The sequence below is a fragment of the Pristiophorus japonicus genome, chromosome 9 (genome assembly GCF_044704955.1).
Source record: "Pristiophorus japonicus isolate sPriJap1 chromosome 9, sPriJap1.hap1, whole genome shotgun sequence".
NCBI lineage: Eukaryota > Metazoa > Chordata > Chondrichthyes > Pristiophoridae > Pristiophorus > Pristiophorus japonicus.
In genome coordinates, this window is record NC_091985.1 from 17,799,640 (window position 1) to 17,824,302 (window position 24,663).

At 45.8% G+C, this 24,663-nt stretch overlaps 1 protein-coding gene across 4 annotated transcripts in view; it reads right to left on the reverse strand.

The window, feature by feature from the left end:
- The window catches only part of heca (hdc homolog, cell cycle regulator), a 56,731-nt gene that overhangs the window by 18,484 nt on the left and 13,584 nt on the right, over nt 1-24,663 (reverse strand). For 2 of the 4 annotated variants that reach the window (XM_070888643.1, XM_070888642.1), the window contains exon 3: nt 208-266. The exons of the other annotated variants lie outside the window; for them this stretch is intronic. In XM_070888643.1, coding sequence (XP_070744744.1) covers nt 253-266 — 14 coding nt within the window. In that variant the 3' untranslated portion in view covers nt 208-252. The remainder of the gene's footprint in view (nt 1-207; nt 267-24,663) is intronic. 4 annotated transcript variants of the gene reach the window in all.

Sequence of the window (24,663 nt, forward strand, 5' to 3'; positions counted from 1 at the left end):
TCCTGCCCCCCCCCCCTTCCCCTCCCAGTGTCGGTGCTGCTCCTAACCCAGGCTGAAAGGCCTCCCCCCCCCCCCCCTCCTCCTCCTCCTCCTCCTCCTCCTCCTCCTCTCTCCCCTCTCCCCTCTCCTTTCCCCCCCCCCCCCCCAACCCCCTTTGCTGCCGCTGTCTGGGCCACGGAACAGCACCTGCTGCGATGATTCCCTTACCTGCGCCGGTTTTGTTAACTGCCCAGAAGGTTTTTCCAGAGGAGGTCACGTACGCCGTCCTAAGAAAAATTGGAGTAAATCGGAGTTGGCCAAACTTGCTTAAATGGCCGAATTGGCGCGGGTGGCAGGTTATGCCCCCAATGAGGTAAAAAAAAAATCGTAGCCTAAAAAAATCTTACCTAAGTGAATTACGCTAGCACAGAAACTTTGGGGAAACTTGGGAGATTTGAACTTACTCAACAAAAAAAACGGTGCACGCCACAAACACGGCGCAGATAATTGGGGAAAGTTGAGCTCGACAGACTTGTATTTATTCAGCAGCTTAACAGCTGCACAAAAGCACTTCATAATGTGTTACTTCTGTTCCAGTGGCATCGCTGTTTTTATGCAGGTAAATGTGGCAGCTATCTGGACATCGCTGGCAATTATTGCCCATCCTTAGTTGCCCTGAGCCACTGGCTCAGTGAGTAGCACACTCGTCTCTGAGGCCGAAGGGTGTGGGGATTCAAGTCCTACTCCCGAAACTTGAGCATAAAAAATCCTGGCTGATGCTCCCAGTGCAGTGCTGAGGGAGTGCAGCACTCTGTCGGAGGTGTTGTCTTTCAGATGAGACGTTAAACCGAGGCCCCATCTGCTCTCTTAGGTGGACGTTAAAGATCCCATGGCACTATTTCAAATAAAAGAGCAGGGGAGTTATCCCGGGTGTCGTGGCCAATATTTATCCCTCAATCAACATCACTAAAAAACAGATTATCTGGTCGTTGTCACATTGCTGTTTGTGGGAGCTTGCTGTGCGCAAATTGGCTGCCGTGTTTCCCACATTACAACAGTGACTGCACTTCAAAAGTACTTCACTGGCTGTAAAGGGCTTTGGGACGTCCGATGGGCGTGAAAGGCGCTATATAAATGCAAGTCTTTCCTTTTTTCTTGTGTCTTTGTCGGCCACTTCAGAGGGCAGTTGAGAGTGAACCAAGTCGGTTGGGAGACTGGAGTTACATACAGGCCAACACCTTCGCGCTAGGCCTAAAGGTCACGGTTACCGGAACAGCCTCACCTGCGGAAACTGCCAACACACGGAGGCCCACTACATCGCAACACAAGGCCTTCTACAAGAGCCAAGCTCGGATCCCGGCTTCTGCGCCGCAAGGGGTTGGCAACAGAAATTTATCAGGGGTTGGTCGTATATTACAGGAGGTCTTGCTTTAAAGGCTCGATTAGGAGTACGAGCAAACTTTAGCACTGGAGAAGACAGCATTGGGATCTCCACCACTGTTAAACTGGGAGCAATTAACTCACACACTCCCCTTCATTCTGAGCCGTGCTTGAGGGTTAAGTGGAAGCCAAGTGTGCTCGCAGGCTAAAGGCCATACAACTGTGTATCTATCCCTCGTCTCAAGAGACAAATCAGCAAGTTATATTTAATCACTGATTCAACGTCAAAGCAAGCGGTACTTCATCAAGCCTAGTGCTTGGCAAAACATAATTACAATCTGAAACAACCTGAAAGGGCGGTGGATGCAGATTCAATGGTAACTTTCAAAAGGGAATTAGATATATACTTTAAAAGGAAACATTTGCAGGGCTGTGGGGCAAGAGCGATGGGGGGGGGGGGTCCAAGAAAAAAAGACTTGCATTTATATAGCGCCTTCCACAATGGACGTCCCAAAGCACTTTATAGCCAATGAAGTACTTTTTGTAGTCTAGTCACCATTGTAAACGCAGCAGCCAATTTGCACACAGCAATCTGATAATGACCAGACAATCTGTTTTTTTTTGTGATATTGATTGATGCTAAATATTGGCCAGGACCCTGGAGATAATGCCTCTGCTCATCTTCGAATAGTCCCTTGGGATCTTGGACTACCACCCGAGAGAGCAGACGGGGCCTCGATTTAACCTCTCATCCAAAAGACGGCACCTTCAACAGTGCAGCACTCCTTCGGCACTGCGCGGAAGTGTCAGCCTAGATTTTTGTGCTCAAATGCCTGGAGAGGGACTTGAACCCACAACCTTCTGACTCAGAGGTGAGTGTGCTGCCCACTGAGCCATGGCTGACAGAGTGGGACTAATTGGACAGCTCTTTCAAAGAAGCAGCACGTGCACAATGGGCCCAATGCCCCCCCCCCCCCTCCCTCTTTGCTATATGATTCTATAACGGGTTTATGCAGCAACAGGTTTCAATTCGGCTCAATAAAAAAGGAACACAGAGTGGAAAGGAGCCATAGTGGGTGAGCACATATAACATAAGAACATAATAGGAGCAGGAGTCGGCCATTTGGCCCCTCGAGCCTGCTCCGCCATTCAATAAGATCTTGGCTGATCTGATCATGGACTGAGCTCCACTTCCCTGCCCGCTCCCCATAATCCTTCACTCCCTTATCGCTCAAAAATCTGTCTATCTCCACCTTTAATATATTCAATGACCCAGCCTCCACAGCTCTCTGGGCCAGAGAATTCCATAGATTTACAACCCTCCGAGAGAAAAAAAATTCCTCCTCATTTCCATTTTAAATGGGCGACCCCTTATTCTGAAACTATGCCCCCTAGTTCTAGATTCCCCCACCAGGGGAAGCATCCTCTCTGCATCTACCCTGCCGAGCCCCCTCAGAATCTTCTATGTTTCAATAAGATCATCTCTCATTCTTCTAAACTCCAGTGAGTATAGGCCCAACCTGCGCAATCATTCTTCATAAGACAACCCCTTCATCTCAGGAATCAACCGAGTGAACCTTCTCTGAACTGCCTCCAATGCAAGTATCTCACCACTCACCCTTCCCTGTGTAAGTGCCAGATGGGAAAGCATACAGAGCCTGCATCAGCCTGGTAACCGACCACAGCTCTGCTGCAAGTTGTCTGGCCCGCATCTGGATTCAGGCGACCCCAAAGCCGCCCAGGAAGTAATCCAGGGTGAGAAAAGGCCTTTCGGCCCAAATTTAAAAGCTCATCCCTCCAGCTCGTTAACTCTTCCGCCATGCCATCCAATTGTATCTGAATAACCCCAAAGTTAACGCCTCTATCACCTTGTTGAGCAGATTATCTCAAACAGCTGCCGCTCTTCGAATAAGGAAGTGGAGTTGTCCACAATTTCTGCACCACTTCGATTTTCATTCTACGTCCCGTGGAACTGCTTTCTGACTCTACATCCTCTCTGTTGTCAGCCGTGGCCCAGAGCTTTCCGATTTGTACCACTCGCTCAACCCTCTCTGCATAGCCCTGCACCGTTTCCTTTACATGTATTTATTCAATTCCCTTTCAAAAATTACTACTGAATCTGCTTCCTCCAGTCTTTCACGCAGGGCATTCCAGATCAATTAATAAGCCTAATAGAAAGGAATGTTCTCACTAACATTGGGTATCTGCTCTGGGGGGGGGGGGGGGGGGGGGCTGTTTTACAGCAGGTACCTGGTCCGAGTCCAGTTTGTGCCAAGTATGATATGGAGCCAGCAGACACTAGTTATACCATCAGCTCTGTGACACTCTCTGCTCAGGGCAATCGGAGCACTGTGCAAATACACCGCACAAAATAACCGTCAAAATAAAAGTCACTCCCGAATAGTTTCCTTTGCCAACTTTTCAATTTCATCAGGTATCTGTTCTAATACACATTTAGACGTTGCCTTGCACGTACTGCTTTGTTGATCATCATATCCTCCCACTCACTACCCCACGGGAGATCAGGTAACAGCTGTGGCTCAGTGGGTAGCACTCTCACCTTGCAGTCAGATGGTTGTGGGTTTAAGTCCCACTCCAGAAACTCAAGCACATCATTGAGGCCTACACTTGTGCAGTACTGAGGGAGTGCTGCACCGTCTTTCAAATGAGACCTTGTACCGAGGCCCCGTCTGCTCTCTCAGGTGGACATAAAAGATCCCGTGGCACTATTTCGAAGTATTTATTAACTGTTACTAATCTCCAAGCTCCTGATTTATCCCTAACCAGCTACTTAACCCCGGCCCCTTAACTTGAAGAAGAAAAAATAGCATGACCTTTACCAACCAATCAGTTACCAGCTATTCTGTGATGTCAATCCTTGTGGGGTTGTGCTGTACTATCGGAGATCCCGTCTTTTGGATGAGACAATAAACCGAGGCTCTCTCAGGTGGATGTAAAAGATCTCACTAATGATCTGGTCATTAGCACGTTGGTGTTTGTGGGAGCTTGCTATGCGCAAATTGTCTACCAGATTTTCTACACTACAGCAGTGACTACACTTCAAAAAGTATCTCATTGGCTGTAATGCGCTTTGGGATGTCCTGAGATCATGAAAGGCCCTATATAAATGCAATTATGCTTAAATACTGTGATATTTGAACTTCCTCCATGATCAATTACCCTTCGTTTTCCCAACATAAATTTCCAAACATAAATTTCCCCCACTGGCACCAGGGAAAAGCTACCCCAATGGCTGAAGTCATTACTCAGCACTGCCCCAAGGCATCAACACCAGACGGCATCAGGTTCAGTCCACACACTGCCTAGCCAAAGGGTGCTGAGGCCAATTATGATGTAGCAGTTGGGGCCATAACAATTGGCATCAGCCCTGATAGGCACGTAGGGAAGGGAATCAACCAGGGTTCCTGCTCCTTATTATCCATTAACCACACCCCAACCCCGCTGCAATGTGCACACACTGGGACATCTGGTAGAAGACGCATGCGATGCTCCCGTGCCACGTGCTAGTCAGAGTAGGAATCGCAGGATAGCTCAGATTAACACGTGGCTTGAGGAGTGGTGCACAAGGGAGGGATTCAAATTCCTGACTCATTGGAACCGGTTCTGGGGGAGGTGGGACCAGTACAAACTGGACGGTCTGTACCTGGGCAGGACCGGAACCAATGTCCTAGGGGGAGTGTTTGCTAGTGCTGTTGGGGAGGGGTTAAACTAATATGGCAGGGGGATGGGAACCTATGCAGGGAGACAGAGGGAAGTAGAATGGGGGCAGAAGCAAAAGATAGAAAGAAGAAAAGTAAAAGTGGAGGGCAGAGAAACCTAAGGCAAAGAGCAAAAAGGGCCACATTACAGCAAAATTCTAAAGGGGCAAAGTGTGTTAGAAAGACAAGCCTGAAGGCTCTGTGCCTCAATGCGAGGAGTATTCGGAATAAGGTGGACGAATTAACTGTGCAGATAGCAGATAACGGGTATGATGTAATTGGCATCACGAAGACATGGCTCCAGGGTGACCAAGGCTGGGAACTCAACATCCATGGGTATTCAACATTTAAGGAAGGATAGACAGAAAGGAAAAGGAGGCGGGGTAGCGTTGCTGGTTAAAGAGGAAATTAATACAATAGTAAGAAAGGACATTAGCTTGGATGATGTGGAATCAGTATGGTGGAGCTATGGAATACCAAGGGGCAGAAAACACTAGTGGGAGTTCTGTACAGACCACCAAACAGTAGTAGTCAGGTTGGGGACAGCATCAAACCTTAGGGATGCATGCAATAAAGGTATAGCAGTTATCATGGGTGACTTTAATCTACATATTGATTGGGCTAACCAAACTGGTAGCAATGCAGTGGAGGAGGATTTCCTGGAGTATATTAGGGATGGTTTTCTAGACCAGTATGTTGAGGAACCAACTAGGGAGCTGGCCATCCTAGACTGGATGATGTGTAATGAGAAAGGACTAATTAGTAATCTTGTTGTGCGAGGCCCCTTGGGGAAGAGTGACCATAACATGGTAGAATTCTTTATTAAGATGGAGAGTGACACAGTTAATACAGAAACTAGGGTCCTGAACTTAAGGAAAGGTAACTACGATGGTTTGAAGCGTGAATTGGCTAGAATAGACGGGCAAATGATACTTAAAAGGGTTGATGGTGGATAGGCAATGGCAAACATTTAAAGATCACATGGATGAACTTCACCAATTGTACATCCCTGTCTGGAGTAAAATTAAAACGGGGAAGGTGGCTCAACTTCAGCTAACAAGGGAAATTAAGGATAGTGTTAAATCCAAGGAAGACGCATATAAATTGGCCAGAAAAAGCAACAAACCTGAGGATTGGGAGAAATTTAGAATTCAGCAGAGGAGGACAAAGGGTTTAATTAAGAGGGAGAAAATAGAATACGAGAAGAAGCTTGCCGGGAGCATAAAAACTGACTGCAAAAGCTTCTATAGATATGTGAAGAGAAAAGGATTCGTGAAGACAAACGTAGGTCCCTTGCAGTCGGATTCAGGTGAATTTAGAATGGGGAACAAAGAAATGGCAGACCAATTGAACAAATACTTTCGTTCTGTCTTCACGAAGGAAGACACAAATAACCTTCCAGAAGTACTAAGGGGACCGAGGGTCTAGTGAGAAGGAGGAACTGAAGGATATCCTTATTAGGCGGGAAATTGTGTTCGGGAAATTGATGGGATTGAAGACTGATAAACCCCCGGGGCCTGATAGTCTGCATCCCAGAGTGCTTAAGGAAGTGGCCCTAGAAATAGTGGATGCATTGGTGATCATTTTCCAACAGTCTATCGACTCTGGATCAGTTCCTATGGACTGGAGGGTAGCTAATGTAACACCACTTTTTAAAAAAGGGAGAGAAAGCGGGTAATTATAGACTGGTTAGCCTGACATCAGTGTTGGGGAAAATGTTGGAATCAATTATTAAGGATGAAATAGCAGCGCATTTGGAAAGCAGGGACAGGATTGGTCCAAGTCAGCATGGATTTATGAAGGGGAAATCATGCTCGACAAATCTTCTGGAATTTTTTGAGGATGTAGCTCGTGGACAAGGGAGAACCAGTGGATGTGGTGTATTTGGACTTTCAAAAGGCTTTTGACAAGGTCCCACACAAGAGATTGGTGTGCAAAATCAAAGCACATGGTATTGGGGGTAATGTACTGACGTGGATAGAAAACTGGTTGGCAGACAGGAAGCAGAGAGTCGGGATAAACTGGTCCTTTTCAGAATGGCAGGCAGTGACTAGTGGAGTGTCGCAGGGCTTAGTGTTGGGACCACAGCTCTTTACAATATACATCAATGATTTGGATGAAGGAATTGAGGATAATATCTCCAAGTTTGCAGATAACATTAAACTGGGTGGTGGTGTGAGCTGTGAGGAGGACATTCGGAGGCTGCAGGGTGACTTGGACAGGTTAGGTGAGTGGGCAAATGTATGGCAGATGCAGTATAATGTGGATAAATGTGAGGTTGTCCACTTTGGGGGCAAAAATGCGAAGACAGAATATTATCTGAATGGCGGCAGATTAGGAAAAGGGGAGGTGCAACAAGACCTGGGTGTCATGGTTCATCAGTCATTGAAAGTTGGCATGCAAGTACAGCAGGCGGCGAAGAAGGCAAATGGTATGTTGGCCCTCAGAGCTAGGGGATTTGAGTATAGGAGCAGGTAAGTTTTACTGCAGTTGTACAGGGGCTTGGTGAGGCCTCACCTGGAATAGTGTGTTCAGTTTTGGTCTTCTAATCTGAGGAAGGACGTTCTTGCTATTGAGGGAGTGCAGCGAAGGTACACCAGACTGATTATCGGGATGGCTGGACTGACATATGAGGAGAGACTGGATCAACTGGGCCTTTATACATTGGAGTTTAGAAGGATGAGAGGGGATCTCACAGAAACATAAAAGATTCTGACGGAACGGGACAGGTAAGATGCGGATAGAATGTTCCCGATGTTGAGGAAGTCCAGAACCAGGGCACACAGTGTTAGGCTAAGGGGTAGGCCATTTAGGACTGAGTTGAGGAGAAACTTCTTCACTCAGAGAGTTGTTAACCTGTGGAATTCCCTGCCGCAGAGTGTTGTTGATGCCAGTTCATTGGATATATTCAAGAGGGAGTTAAATATGGCCCTTAAGGCTAAGGGGATCATGGGGTATGGAGAGAAAGCAGGAAAGGAGTACTGAGGGAATGATCAGCCATGATCTTATTGAATGGTGGTGCAGGCTTGAAGGGCCGAATGGCCTACTCCTGCACCTATTTTCTATGTTTCTATGTTTCCCCATGGCCAAATGCCATGGTGCCACTCACTATCCAGGCACAGCATTGAGAATGCCCATTTTTGTACATCATCCAGAGAGCTAATAGTGACTATGGAATTGTGCTCCAGCAAGAGTCAGCCAGATCATAAGAACATAAGTTTTAGGAGTAAGGCATACAACCCCTCGAGCCTGCTCTACCATTCAATAAGATCATGGCTGATCTTCGACCTCAACTTCACTTTCCTGCCCGATCCCCATGTCCCTTGATTCCTCTAGAGTCCAAAAATCTATCTATCTCAGCCCTGAACATACTCAATGATTCAACATCCACAGCCCACTGGGGCAGAGAATTCCAAAGATTCACAACCCTCTGAGTGAAGAAACTCCTCCTCATCTCCGTCCTAAATGGGCGACCCCTTAACCGGAAACCACGCCCTCTTAGTTCTAGACTCTCCAGTCAGGGGAAACCACATCTACCTGGTCAATCCCCCTCAGAATCTGATATATTTCAATGAGATCACCTCTCATTCTTCTAAAGTTCAGAGAATAAAGGCCCAATCTACCCAATCTCGCCTCATAGGACAACCCTCTCAGCCCAGGGATCAATCTGGTGAACCTTCATTGCACCACCTCGAAGGAAGGGGGAGTATCAGAAACACCAAAGAATCACTTAAAGAGTACAGCTGGGAGAGAGAGAACCTATACACCACAGTGTGATAATCAGGCATCTTCGGGGTCCCCCAAATAACTCTCGAGTTTCTCCCGTGCATTAATCCTTTTCTGCATATGCTGATTAACTATAAGATATTTTTTCTTCTGCTGCATGTCAATTTATATTTAAATGGTGGCACTGTGTCCTTTGGGTGGCTGACACTGTCTTCCAGATGTTAGGACACAGTGGCTGGAAGTGCGCCAATATTTACAGCGATTCCCAGGAGGGGAGTCAGTATTTGCAGGGATCCCCGGGTTATGTCAACAATTACAGGGATTCCCAGGAGAGTGTCAATATTTATGGGAATTCCAAGGAAGGGGTCTGTATTTACAGGGATTCCAAGGAATGTATCCATATTTACAGGCACTCCTAAGAGAACATAAGAAATAGGAGCAGGAGTAGGCCATACGGCCCCTCGATCCTGCTCTGCCATTTAATACGATCAAGGCTGATGCGATCATGGACTCAGTTCCACTTCCCTGCCCGCTCCACATAACCCCTTATTCCCTTATCGGTTAAGAAACTCTGTCTTAAATTTATTCAATGACCCAGCTTCCACAGCTCTCTGAGGCAGCGAGTTCCACAGATTTACAACCCGCAGAGAGAAGAAATTTCTCCTTATCCCTGTTTTAAATGGGCGGCTTCTTATTCTAAGATTATGCCCTCTAGTTCTAGTCTCCCCTATCAGTGGAAACATCCTCTCTGCATCCACCTTGTCAAGCCCCCTCATAATCTTATTCGTTTCGAAAAGATCACCTCTCATTATTCTTAATTCCAATGAGTAGAGGCCCAACCTCCTCAACCTTTCCTCATAACTCAACATCCTCATCCCTGGAATCAACCTAGTGAACCTTCTATGAACTGCCTCCAAAGCAAGTATATCCTTTCTTAAATATGGAAACCAAAACTGTATACAGTATTCCAGGTGTGGCCTCACCAATACCCTGTATAACTGTAGCAAGACTTCCCTGCTTTTATACTCCATCCCCTGAGCAATAAAGGCCAAGATTCCATTGGCCTTCCTGATCACTTGCTGTACCTGCATACTAATCTTTTGTGTTTCATGCACCAGGACCCCCAGGTCCCGCTGTACTGCGGCACTTTGCAAATTTTCACCATTTAAATAATAACTTGCTCTTCGATTTTTTTTCTGCCAAAGTGCATAAGCTCACACTTTCCGACATTATACTCCATGTGCCAAATTTTTGCCCACTCACTTAGCCTGTCTATGTCCTTTTGCAGGTTTTGTGTGTCCTCCTCACACATTGCTTTTCCTCCCATCTTTGTATCAGCAGCAAATTTGGCTACGTTACACTCAGTCCCTTCATCCAAGTCGTTAATATAGATTGTAAATAGTTGGGGTCCCTGCACTGATCCCTGCGGCACCCCACTAGTTACTGATTGCCAACCAGAGAATGAACCATTTATCCCGACTCTATGTTTTCTGTTAGTTAGCCAATCCTCTATCCATGCTAATATATTACCCCCAACCCCGTGAACTTTGTGTAGTAACCTTTTATGTGGCACCTTGTCAAATGCTTTCTAGAAGTCCAAATACACCACATCCACTGGTTCCCCTTTATCCACCCTGTTCATTACATCCTCAAAGAATTCCAGCAAATTTGTCAAACACGACTTCCCCTTCATAAATCCATGCTGACTCTGCCTGACCGAATTATGCTTTTCCAAATGTCCTGCTGCTGCTTCTTTAATAATGGACTCCAACATCTTCCCAACCACAGATGTTAGGCTAACTGGTCTATAGTTTCCTGCTTTTTGTCTGCCTCCTTTTTTTTTAAATAGGGGCGTTACATTTGCAGTTTTCCAATCTGCTGGGACCTCCCCAGGAAGGTCTGTATTTATCGGAATTCCCAGTAGTGTGTCAATATTTACAGGAATTCCAAGGGGTCTGCATTTACAGGGATTCCCAGGAGTGTGTCAATATTTACAGGAATTCCAAGAAAGGGGTCTGCATTTACAGGAATTCCAAGGAAGGTGTCGATATTTACTGCAGACATATACAAAAGATTCTATGATTTTAGATACACTGCCAGTTTTGTGACAAAATTGTCAGTATAAACCCTGAATGGTCTCCTGATCTGACTCCACAACATAGAAACATAGAAATATACAGCATAGAAGGAGGCTATTTCGGCCCATCGTGTCCGCGCCGGCCAACAAACAGCCAAACGGCCCTTGGTCAGCAGCCCTAAAGGTTACATATAAACCCATGATCAATGACGGAAAGGCAAAGAGCACCCAGCCCAACCAGTCCGCCTCACACAACTGCGACACCCCTTCTACTAAAACATTCTACACTCCACCCCAACCGGAGCCATGTGATCTCCTGGGAGAGGCAAAAAACAGATAAAAACCCAGGCCAAGATAGGGAGAAAAAAAAACTGGGAAAATTCCTCTCCGACCCATCCAGACGATCGAAACTAGTCCAGGAGATCACCCTGGCCATATTCTATTCCCTGCAGTACTTACCATTATATCTGCTCCGTCCAACAAAAGGTCATCCAGTCTAATCCCAATTACCAGCTCTAGGTCTGTAACCCTGCAGGTTACTGCACTTTAAGTGCCCATCCAACCATCTCTTAAAAGTGGTGAGGGTTTCTGCATCCACCACTCTTCCAGGCAGCAAGTTCCAGATCCCCACAACCCTCTGTGTAAAGAAGCCCCCCCTCAAATCTCCTCTAAACCTTCCACCAACCACCTTAAAACTATGCCCTCTCGTAATAGACCCCTCCACCAATGGAAATAGACCCTTACTATCCACTATGTCCAGGCGCCTCAATATTTTGTACACCTCAATGAGGTCTCCTATTCAACCTCCTCTGTTCCAATGAGAACAAACCCAGCCTATCCAATCTGTTCTCATAACTAAGATTCTCCATTCCAGGCAGCATCCTAATAAATCTCCTCTGTACCCTTTCTAGTGCAATCACGTCCTTCCTATAATACAGCGACCAGAACTGTATGCAATACTCCAGCTGTGGCCTAACCAAAGTATTATACAATTGAAGCATAATCTCCCTGCTCTTATATTCTATGCCTCGGCCAATAAAGGCAAGCATTCCGTATGCCTTCTTTACCACCTTATCCACCTGGCCTGCTACTTTCAGGGATCTGTGGACAAGCACTCCAAGGTCCCTTTGTTCATCTACACTATTAAGTGGCCTATCCTTTACTTATTAGCCCTCCCCAAGTGCATCACCTCACACTTTTCTGAATTAAATTCCATTTGCCACTGCTCTGCCCACCTGACCAGTAGATTGATATCCTCCTGCAGTCCATGACTTTCCTCTTCATTATCAACCACACAGCCAATTTTAGTGTCGTCTGCAAACTTCTTAATCATACTCCCTGTATTCAAATCTAAATCGTTGATATATATCACAAAAAGCAAGGGTCCCAGTACTGAGCCCTGCAGAACCCTACTGGAAACATCCTTCCAGTCACAAAAACATCCATCAATCATTACTCTTTGCTTCCTAGCCAATTTTGGATCCAACTTGGCACTTTGCCCTGTATCCCATGGGCTTTAACCTTCATGACCAGTCTACCATGTGGGACCTTATCAAAAGCCTTGCTAAAGTCCATATATACTACATCGTACGCACTACCCTCATCGACCCTCTTGGTTACCTCCTCAAAAAATTCAATCAGGTTAGTCAGACACGAGCTTCCCTTAATAAATCTGTGCTGACTGTCCCTAATTAATCCTTGCCTTTCCAAATGCAGATTTATCCTGTCTTTCAGGATTTTTTCCAATAATTTTCCCACCACTGAGGTTAGGCTTTAATTACTTGGCCTCTCCCTTTCTCCCTTCTTAAACAAGGGTACTACATTAGCAGCCCTCCAATCCTCTGGCACTATGCCCAGATCCAAAGAGGACTGGAAAATGATGGTCAAGGCCTCTGCTATTTCCTCTTTTACTTCGCTCAACAGCCTGAGATGCATTTCATCTGAGCCTGGGAACATATCTACTTTCAAAGCTGCTAAACCCCTTAATACTTCCTCTCTCACTATATTTATTTCATCCAGAATATCACACTCCTCCTCGATAGCAGTATCTGCATTGCCCCTTTCCTTTGTGAAAACAGATGCAAAGTATTTGTTAAGAACCTTCCCACATCTTCTGCCTCCACACACAGATTACCCTCATGGTCTCTAATAGGCCCTACCCTTTCTTTAGTTGCCCTCTTACTCTTAATATATTTATAGAACATCTTAGGGTTTTCCTTAATTTTACTGGCCAAGAATTTCTCATGCTTTCTCTTAGCATTCCTAATATCCTTTTTAATTTTGCCTCTTAACTGTCTATATTCCTCTAAAGATTCTATAGTATTTAGCCATTGATATATGACATAAGCTTCCTTTTTTTTCTTAATCCTCCCCTCTAAGTCCCTAGACATTCAGGAGCTCTAGAATTATTTTTCCCAGCCTTTTTCTTTAAGGGCACATGTTTGGCCTGAACCATCTGGATCTCCTCCTTAAATGCTTCCCTTTTTTCCTGCACTGATTTGCCCACAAGTAGCTGTTTCCAGTCCACGAGGGCCAAATCACTCCTTAACTTAGCAAAATTAGCTTTTTCCCAGTTGGAACTTTTATTCCAGGCCTATTCTTGTCCTTATCCACAACCAACTTGAATCTGACTGAATTATGGTCACTGGCACCCAAATGCTCCCCCATTAATACCTCTTCAACCTGCCCAGCTTCATTCCCCAAAACTAAATCCAAGACCGCCCCCTCTGGGCTTGCTACATATGGACTAAAAAAGTTCTCTTGAATGCATTTCAAGAATTCTGCCCCCTCTATACCCTTCACACTAAATTTGTCCCAATCAATATTTGGATAGTTAAAATCCCCTACTATTACTACCCTATGGTTTTTGGACTTCACAGCAATTTGCCGACATATTTGCTCCTCTATCTACCTCTCACTGTGTGGGGGGCTATAAAACATGCCCAGCAGTGTGATCGCTCCTTTTTTATTTTTCAATTCGACCCATATGGCCTCATTTGATGATCCCTCCAACATATCATCCCTCCTCTCCGCTGTAATAGTTTCTTTAATCAATACCGCGACCCCCCCACCCTTTTTTACCCGCCTCTCTATCTTTTCTAAAAAACAGACAGCGAGCCACCATAACAACCCCCCCTTCCACCTCAGAGACTTACAGCAGGGGCTTGTAAAAAAAAACGTTTAGAGAAAGTGGACAACTCCACCATAGAAAACCTGTCAGCCATGAGCGAAACTCTAACAGCCAGACGATATAACCTGGGTCTTGTCAGCTGCAGATCTCAGTCTGCTCCGAACGGTCCCAAACTGGAGCTGCAGCAAGTGCCCAGCTGAAGAGATTCTCAAGTGCAGCGGGATGTAAGACCTCTTACAGCTCAGCACCATCCTTAGACCAAGAGGGCAGGACAAGGGCATCAATCTTCATGGGTGCATTCATCTGATTGGGGAAAACCACAGATGGATTTAACTACCCGAGCATACAGGTGTACAGGAGACAAACACAGAATGGCCCACAACTTCTCTGAAAATCTAAGAAGCCCGATTAGTTACCATCAGCAGGGCCAGCCCCTCAGCAGGACCAGAGCCTCAGCTCATCCACTGCTGAAGCCCTCATCCATGCCTTTGTTACCTCTTGACTTGACTGTTCCAACGCACTCCTGGCTGGTCTCTGATCATCCACCTTCCATAAACTTCAGCTCATCCAAAACTCGGCTGCCCGTATCCTAACTCGCACTGAGTCCTGTTCACCCATCACCCCTGTGCTCGCTGACCTACATTGGCTCCCGCTCCAGGAACACCTCAATTTTAAAATTCTCATCCTCGTTATCAAAGTTTTCCATAGCCTCGCCTCGGCCCTCCCTATCTCTGTAACCTCCTCGAGCCCACAACTGTCATGTAACCCATGTATAAACTGACCTAAGTTGTACACCGTGAGAACATTGACCACTAGGTGGTGAACTTGTGGGAGACACTCCTAACCTGGACTTTCAGGTATAAAAGGGGAAGCTCCACCCACCTTCATCACTTCAGTGCTGGCTAATAAAGGTTACTGGTCACAGAGTGACCTCCTCTCAAGTATGGGCGTTGTGTGCATTTATACTGTATAGTAAGGACGTATTATTGGTGACGAGAAACTGGGATTTAAACCACGCGAGCATGGCCACTAGCAGCACAGACGAGAGGTACTGTGTTGGTGATGATTGGGACGACTTTATTGAAAGACTACAACAAAGTTTTGTCACTAAGGAATGGCTGGGACAGGATTCGGCCGACAAACGCAGGGCTCATCTCCTGACAGTTTGTGGATCTAGAACGTACTCCCTGATGAAGGACCTTCTAGTGCCAGAGAAGCCGGCGGACAAGACTTTTGAAGAACTCAGTAAGTTGATCGGAGAACACTTTAAACCGCCGAGCAGCATGCACATGGCAAGACACCAGTTTTACACGCACCGGCGGCGAGAAGGGCAAAGCGTTCCAGACTTCGTGGCAGACCTCCGGCAACTGGCGAGCCTATGTAAGTTCCCAGATGCATGCAGAGCGGAGATGCTGCGAGACTTTTTTATTGAGGGCATCAGGCACGCTGGGGTTTTCAGGAAACTGATTGAGACCAAAGACTTGACCCTGGAAATGGCGGCTTTGATGGCCCAGACATTTATCTCAGGGGAGGAAGAGATCAGAATGATGTTTGACAAAAATTTTGGTTTAAATGCAGAAAATGGACAGGGAGTCAACATTGTTAACGGGGCACACAGTTCTCCAGGCAGACAGGGGCAATCGGACATACCCGAGCATGTAGTCGAACCCAAAGGGGGAATTCAACAGAGACAATGGCTAGCTGAACGGCGATTTATGCCATCGCAAGGGACAATGCGGCCATCAACACCTGTCAATGGTGCGCTTAAGGACAGTTACAGACAGTCAGAGATGATCGACTGGTAATGGACCTTTTGTTTCTAACAATGGCTCATGTTGGAGGTGTGGAGGCAAACACACAGCCAGAGCTTGCAGGTATCAGCAATATACCTGCAGAAACTGCAACGTCAGCGGTCACTTGGCACGTATGTGCAGGAAGCCTGCAGCCAGGTTGATGTACGAGGAGGACGGGCCCTATGCAAGCCCTACGAGGCCAAATGGACACTGGGGGAAATCGCTGGAAGCTGAAGTTCAGCGAGTTCACGTGGAGCACATATACAGTTCATACACCAGGACGCCACCGATAATGATGAAAGTGCTCCTCAATGGCATCCCAGTATCAATGGAGCTAGACACAGGGGCCAGCCAGTCCCTGATGAGTATCAAACAGTTCGACAAGTTGTGGGCATCCAAGGCCAGGAGGCTAAAATTATTGCCAATTGATGCACCACTACGAAAATATACAAAGGAGATCATTTCGGTGCTAGGCAGCGTCAAGGTAGTCGTGACCCACAAAGATTCGGAGAACAGTTGCCACTCTGGATTGTCCCGGGGGACGGTCCCGCACTGCTGGGGAGGAGTTGGCTTGCTGTCATAAACTGGAAATGGGGTGATGTCAATGCAATTTCTTCTGTGGAACGAATATCATGCTCACAGGTCCTGGACAAATTTAACTCACTATTTCAACCCGGCATTGGCACTTTCATGAGGACCAAGGTAGTGATTCACATAAATCCGGACGCCAGGCCAGTACACCATAAGGCCAGAGCGGTGCCATACGTGATGCGGGAAAAGATAGAAGGCAAATTGGACCGCCTGCTAAGGGAAGGCATCATCTCGCCAGTTGAATTCAGTGACTGGATGAGCCTGATTGTGCCAGTGCTCAAGGCAGATGAGTCAGTCAGGATATGTGGTGATTACAAGGCCACCATCAATCGGGTGTCACTCCAAGACCAGTACCCGCTACAGAGTGCGGAGGACCTCTTTGCGACGCTATCGGTGGAAAACATTTTTCAAAATTGGACCTAACCTCAGCTTACATGACTCAGGAGCTGGCGAGTGTTTATATGACATTCGACCCTGTCCCTGTTTATATTACACTCGACCCTGTCTCCGTTTATATCACGCTAGATCCTGTCTCCGTTTATATCACGCTGGACCCTGTCCCTGTTTGTATTACGCTGGACCCTGTCCCTGTTTGTGTTACGCTGGACCCTGTCCCTGTTTATATTACGCTGGACCCTGTCTCTTTTTATATTACGCTGGACCCTGTCTCTTTTTATATTACGCTGGACCCTGTCTCTTTTTACATTACGCTGGACCCTGTCTCTTTTTATATTACGCTGGACCCTGTCCCTGTTTATATTACGCTGGACTCTGTCCCTGTTTATATTACGCTGGACTCTGTCCCTGTTTATATTACGCTGGACCCTGTCCCTGTTTATATTACGCTGGACCCTGTCCCTGTTTATATTACGCTGGACCCTGTCTCTGTTTATATTACGCTGGACCCTGTCTCTGTTTATATTACGCTGGACCCTGTCTCTGTTTATATTACGCTGGACCCTGTCCCTGTTTATATTACGCTGGACCCTGTCTCTGTTTATATTACGCTGGACCCTGTCTCTGTTTATATTACGCTGGACCCTGTCCCTGTTTATATTACGCTGGACCCTATCTCTGTTTATATTACGCTGGACTCTGTTTATATTACACTGGACCCTGTCCCTGTTTATATAGCACTACACGCAGTATCTGTTAATATTGCATTAATCCCTGTCTCTGTTCATTATACGAGACGCTGTATAATGATCAGCAACAGGGAGTAGTGTAATATTAACAGATATACAGTTTATACTGCACAAAACACTCTCACTCTTTATATTACACTCACTCTGTCTCTGTTTATGTTACATAGAACGTGTCTCTGTTTATATGTTACATAGAACGTGTCTCTGTTTATATGTTACATAGAACGTGTCTCTGTTTATATGTTACATAGAACGTGTCTCTGTTTATATGTTACATAGAACGTGTCTCTGTTTATATGTTACATAGAACGTGTCTCTGTTTATATGTTACATAGAACGTGTCTCTGTTTATATGTTACATAGAACGGGTCTCTGTTTATATGACACTCGGCCCTGTCTCTGTTTGTATGACACTCGGCCCTGTCTCTGTTTGTATGACGCTAGACCCTGTCTCTGTTTATATGACGCTAGACCCTGTCTCTGTTTGTATGACACTCGGCCCTGTCTCTGTTTGTATGACACTCGGCCCTGTCTCTGTTTGTATTACACTCGGCCCTGTCTCTGTTTGTATGACGCTAGACCCTGTCTCTGTTTATATGACGCTAGACCCTGTCTCTGTTTATATGACGCTAGACCCTGTCTCTGTTTATATGACGCTAGACCCTGTCTCTGTTTATATGACGCTAGACCCTGTCTCTGTTTATATGACGCTAGACCCTGTCTCTGTTTATATGACGCTAGACCCTGTCTCTGTTTATATGACGCTAGACCCTGTCTCTGTTTATATGACGCTAGACCCTGTCTCTGTTTATATGACGCTAGACCCTGTCTCTGTTTATATGACGCTAGACCCTGTCTCTGGTTATATGACACTCGACCCTGTCTCTGGTTATATTACACTAGACCCTGTCTCTGGTTATATGACACTAGACCCTGTCTCTGGTTATATGACACTCGACCCTGTCTCTGGTTATATTACACTCGACCCTGTGTCTGGTTATATGACACTCGACCCTGTCTCTGGTTATATTACACTCGACCCTGTCTCTGGTTATATGACACTCGACCCTGTCTCTGGTTATATGACACTCGACCCTGTCTCTGTTTATATGACACTCGACCCTGTCTCTGTTTATATGACACTCGACCCTGTCTCTGTTTATATGACACTCGACCCTGTCTCTGTTTATATGACACTCGACCCTGTCTCTGTTTATATGACACTCGACCCTGTCTCTGTTTATATGACACTCGACCCTGTCTCTGTTTATATGACGCTCGACCCTGTCTCTGTTTATATGACGCTCGACCCTGTCTCTGTTTATATGACGCTCGACCCTGTCTCTGTTTATATGACGCTCGACCCTGTCTCTGTTTATATGACGCTCGACCCTGTCTCTGTTTATATGACGCTCGACCCTGTCTCTGTTTATATGACGCTCGACCCTGTCTCTGTTTATATGACGCTCGACCCTGTCTCTGTTTATATGACGCTCGACCCTGTCTCTGTTTATATTACGCTGGACCCTGTCTCTGTTTATATTACGCTGGACCCTGTCTCTGTTTATATTACGCTGGACCCTGTCCCTGTTTATATTACGCTGGACCCTGTCCCTGTTTATATTACGCTGGACCCTGTCCCTGTTTATATTACGCTGGACCCTGTCCCTGTTTATATTACGCTGGACCCTGTCCCTGTTTATATTACGCTGGACCCTGTCCCTGTTTATATTACGCTGGACCCTGTCCCTGTTTATATTACGCTGGACCCTGTCCCTGTTTATATTACGCTGGACCCTGTCCCTGTTTATATTACGCTGGACCCTGTCCCTGTTTATATTACGCTGGACCCTGTCTCTGTTTATATGACGCTAGACCCTGTCCCTGTTTATATGACGCTAGACCCTGTCTCTGGTTATATGACACTAGACCCTGTCTCTGGTTATATTACACTAGACCCTGTCTCTGGTTATATGACACTAGACCCTGTCTCTGGTTATATGACACTCGACCCTGTCTCTGGTTATATGACGCTAGACCCTGTCTCTGGTTATATGACACTAGACCCTGTCTCTGGTTATATGACGCTAGACCCTGTCTCTGTTTATATGACGCTAGACCCTGTCTCTGTTTATATGACGCTAGACCCTGTCTCTGGTTATATGACACTAGACCCTGTCTCTGGTTATATGACACTAGACCCTGTCTCTGGTTATATGACACTCGACCCTGTCTCTGGTTATATTACACTAGACCCTGTCTCTGGTTATATGACACTAGACCCTGTCTCTGGTTATATGACACTCGACCCTGTCTCTGGTTATATTACACTCGACCCTGTCTCTGGTTATATGACACTCGACCCTGTCTCTGTTTATATGACACTCGACCCTGTCTCTGTTTATATGACACTCGACCCTGTCTCTGTTTATATGACACTCGACCCTGTCTCTGTTTATATGACACTCGACCCTGTCTCTGTTTATATGACACTCGACCCTGTCTCTGGTTATATTACACTCGACCCTGTCTCTGTTTATATGACACTCGACCCTGTCTCTGTTTATATGACACTCGACCCTGTCTCTGTTTATATGACACTCGACCCTGTCTCTGTTTATATGACACTCGACCCTGTCTCTGTTTATATGACACTCGACCCTGTCTCTGTTTATATGACACTCGACCCTGTCTCTGTTTCTATGACACTCGACCCTGTCTCTGTTTCTATGACACTCGACCCTGTCTCTGTTTATATGACACTCGACCCTGTCTCTGTTTATATGACACTCGACCCTGTCTCTGTTTATATGACACTCGACCCTGTCTCTGTTTATATGACACTCGACCCTGTCTCTGTTTATATGACACTCGACCCTGTCTCTGTTTATATGACACTCGACCCTGTCTCTGTTTATATGACACTCGACCCTGTCCCTGTCTCTGTTTATATTACGCTGGACCCTGTCCCTGTTTATATTACGCTGGACCCTGTCCCTGTTTATATTACGCTGGACCCTGTCCCTGTTTATATTACGCTGGACCCTGTCCCTGTTTATATTACGCTGGACCCTGTCCCTGTTTATATTACGCTGGACCCTGTCTGTTTATATTACGCTGGACCCTGTCTCTGTTTATATTACGCTGGACCCTGTCTCTGTTTATATTACGCTGGACCCTGTCTCTGTTTATATTACGCTGGACCCTGTCTCTGTTTATATTACGCTGGACCCTGTCTCTGTTTATATTACGCTGGACCCTGTCTCTCTTTATATTACGCTGGACCCTGTCTCTCTTTATATTACGCTGGACCCTGTCTCTCTTTATATTACGCTGGACCCTGTCTCTCTTTATATTACGCTGGACCCTGTCTCTCTTTATATTACGCTGGACCCTGTCTCTCTTTATATTACGCTGGACCCTGTCTCTCTTTATATTACGCTGGACCCTGTCTCTCTTTATATTACGCTGGACCCTGTCTCTCTTTATATGACACTCGACCCTGTCTCTGTTTATATGACACTCGACCCTGTCTCTGTTTCTATGACACTCGACCCTGTCTCTGTTTATATGACACTCGACCCTGTCTCTGTTTATATGACACTCGACCCTGTCTCTGTTTATATGACACTCGACCCTGTCTCTGTTTATATGACACTCGACCCTGTCTCTGTTTATATGACGCTCGACCCTGTCTCTGTTTATATGACGCTCGACCCTGTCTCTGTTTATATGACGCTCGACCCTGTCTCTGTTTATATTACGCTGGACCTTGTCCCTGTTTATATTACGCTGGACCCTGTCCCTGTTTATATTACGCTGGACCCTGTCCCTGTTTATATTACGCTGGACCCTGTCCCTGTTTATATTACGCTGGACCCTGTCCCTGTTTATATTACGCTGGACCCTGTCCCTGTTTATATTACGCTGGACCCTGTCTCTGTTTATATGACGCTAGACCCTGTCCCTGTTTATATGACGCTAGACCCTGTCTCTGGTTATATGACGCTAGACCCTGTCTCTGGTTATATGACACTCGACCCTGTCTCTGGTTATATTACACTAGACCCTGTCTCTGGTTATATGACACTAGACCCTGTCTCTGGTTATATGACACTCGACCCTGTCTCTGGTTATATTACACTAGACCCTGTCTCTGGTTATATTACACTAGACCCTGTCTCTGGTTATATGACGCTAGACCCTGTCTCTGTTTATATGACGCTAGACCCTGTCTCTGGTTATATGACGCTAGACCCTGTCTCTGGTTATATGACGCTAGACCCTGTCTCTGTTTATATGACGCTAGACCCTGTCTCTGTTTATATGACGCTAGACCCTGTCTCTGGTTATATGACACTAGACCCTGTCTCTGGTTATATGACACTCGACCCTGTCTCTGGTTATATTACACTAGACCCTGTCTCTGGTTATATGACACTAGACCCTGTCTCTGGTTATATGACACTCGACCCTGTCTCTGGTTATATTACACTCGACTCTGTCTCTGCTTATATGACACTCGACCCTGTCTCTGGTTATATGACACTCGACCCTGTCTCTGTTTATATGACACTCGACCCTGTCTCTGTTTATATGACACTCGACCCTGTCTCTGTTTATATGACACTCGACCCTGTCTCTGTTTATATGACACTCGACCCTGTCTCTGTTTATATGACACTCGACCCTGTCTCTGTTTATATGACACTCGACCCTGTCCCTGTTTATATGACACTCGACCCTGTCCCTGTCCCTGTTTATATGACACTCGACCCTGTCCCTGTCCCTGTTTATATGACACTCGACCCTGTCCCTGTCTCTGTTTATATTACGCTGGACCCTGTCCCTGTTTATATTACGCTGGACCCTGTCCCTGTTTATATTACGCTGGACCCTGTCCCTGTTTATATTACGCTGGACCCTGTCCCTGTTTATCTTACGCTGGACCCTGTTCCTGTTTATATTACGCTGGACCCTGTCCCTGTTTATATTACGCTGGACCCTGTCCCTGTTTATATTACGCTGGACCCTGTCCCTGTTTATATTACGCTGGACCCTGTCCCTGTTTATATTACGCTGGACCCTGTCCCTGTTTATATTACGCTGGACCCTGTCCCTGTTTATATTACGCTGGACCCTGTCCCTGTTTATATTACGCTGGACCCTGTCTGTTTATATTACGCTGGACCCTGTCTCTGTTTATATTACGCTGGACCCTGTCTCTCTTTATATTACGCTGGACCCTGTCTCTCTTTATATTACGCTGGACCCTGTCTCTCTTTATATTACGCTGGACCCTGTCTCTCTTTATATTACGCTGGACCCTGTCTCTCTTTATATTACGCTGGACCCTGTCTCTCTTTATATTACGCTGGACCCTGTCTCTCTTTATATTACGCTGGACCCTGTCTCTCTTTATATTACGCTGGACCCTGTCTCTCTTTATATTACGCTGGACCCTGTCTCTCTTTATATTACGCTGGACCCTGTCTCTCTTTATATTACGCTGGACCCTGTCTCTCTTTATATTACGCTGGACCCTGTCTCTCTTTATATTACGCTGGACCCTGTCTCTCTTTATATTACGCTGGACCCTGTCTCTGTTTATATTACGCTGGACCCTGTCTCTGTTTATATTACGCTGGACCCTGTCTCTGTTTATATTACGCTGGACCCTGTCTCTGTTTATATTACGCTGGACCCTGTCTCTGTTTATATTACGCTGGACCCTGTCTCTGTTTATATTACGCTGGACCCTGTCTCTGTTTATATTACGCTGGACCCTGTCTCTGTTTATATTACGCTGGACCCTGTCTCTGTTTATATTACGCTGGACCCTGTCTCTGTTTATATTACGCTGGACCCTGTCTCTGTTTATATTACGCTGGACCCTGTCTCTGTTTATATTACGCTGGACCCTGTCTCTGTTTATATTACGCTGGACCCTGTCTCTGTTTATATTACGCTGGACCCTGTCTCTGTTTATATTACGCTGGACCCTGTCTCTGTTTATATTACGCTGGACCCTGTCTCTGTTTATATTACGCTGGACCCTGTCTCTGTTTATATTACGCTGGACCCTGTCTCTGTTTATATTACGCTGGACCCTGTCTCTGTTTATATTACGCTGGACCCTGTCTCTGTTTATATTACGCTGGACCCTGTCTCTGTTTATATTACGCTGGACCCTGTCTCTGTTTATATTACGCTGGACCCTGTCTCTGTTTATATTACGCTGGACCCTGTCTCTGTTTATATTACGCTGGACCCTGTCTCTGTTTATATTACGCTGGACCCTGTCTCTGTTTATATTACGCTGGACCCTGTCTCTGTTTATATTACGCTGGACCCTGTCTCTGTTTATATTACGCTGGACCCTGTCTCTGTTTATATTACGCTGGACCCTGTCTCTGTTTATATTACACTGGACCCTATCCCTGTTTATATAGCACTACACGCAGTATCTGTTAATATTGCATTAATCCCTGTCTCTGTTCATTATACGAGACGCTGTATAATGATCAGCAACAGGGAGTAGTGTAATATTAACAGATATACAGTTTATACCGCACAAAACACTCTCACTCTTTATATTACACTCACTCTGTCTCTGTTTATGTTACATAGAACGTGTCTCTGTTTATATGTGACATAGAACGTGTCTCTGTTTATATGTTACATAGAACGTGTCTCTGTTTATATGTTACATAGAACGTGTCTCTGTTTATATGTTACATAGAACGTGTCTCTGTTTATATGTTACATAGAACGTGTCTCTGTTTATATGTTACATAGAACGTGTCTCTGTTTATATGTTACATAGAACGTGTCTCTGTTTATATGTTACATAGAACGTGTCTCTGTTTATATGACACTCGGCCCTGTCTCTGTTTGTATGACACTCGACCCTGTCTCTGTTTGTAGGACACTCGGCCCTGTCTCTGTTTGTATGACACTAGACCCTGTCTCTGTTTGTATGACACTAGACCCTGTCTCTGTTTGTATGACACTAGACCCTGTCTCTGTTTGTATGACACGGGACTCTGTCGCTGTTTGTATTTTGGTTACCTTACTTAAGGAAGGATATTCTGGCTTTGGAGGTGGTACAGAGACGATTCAC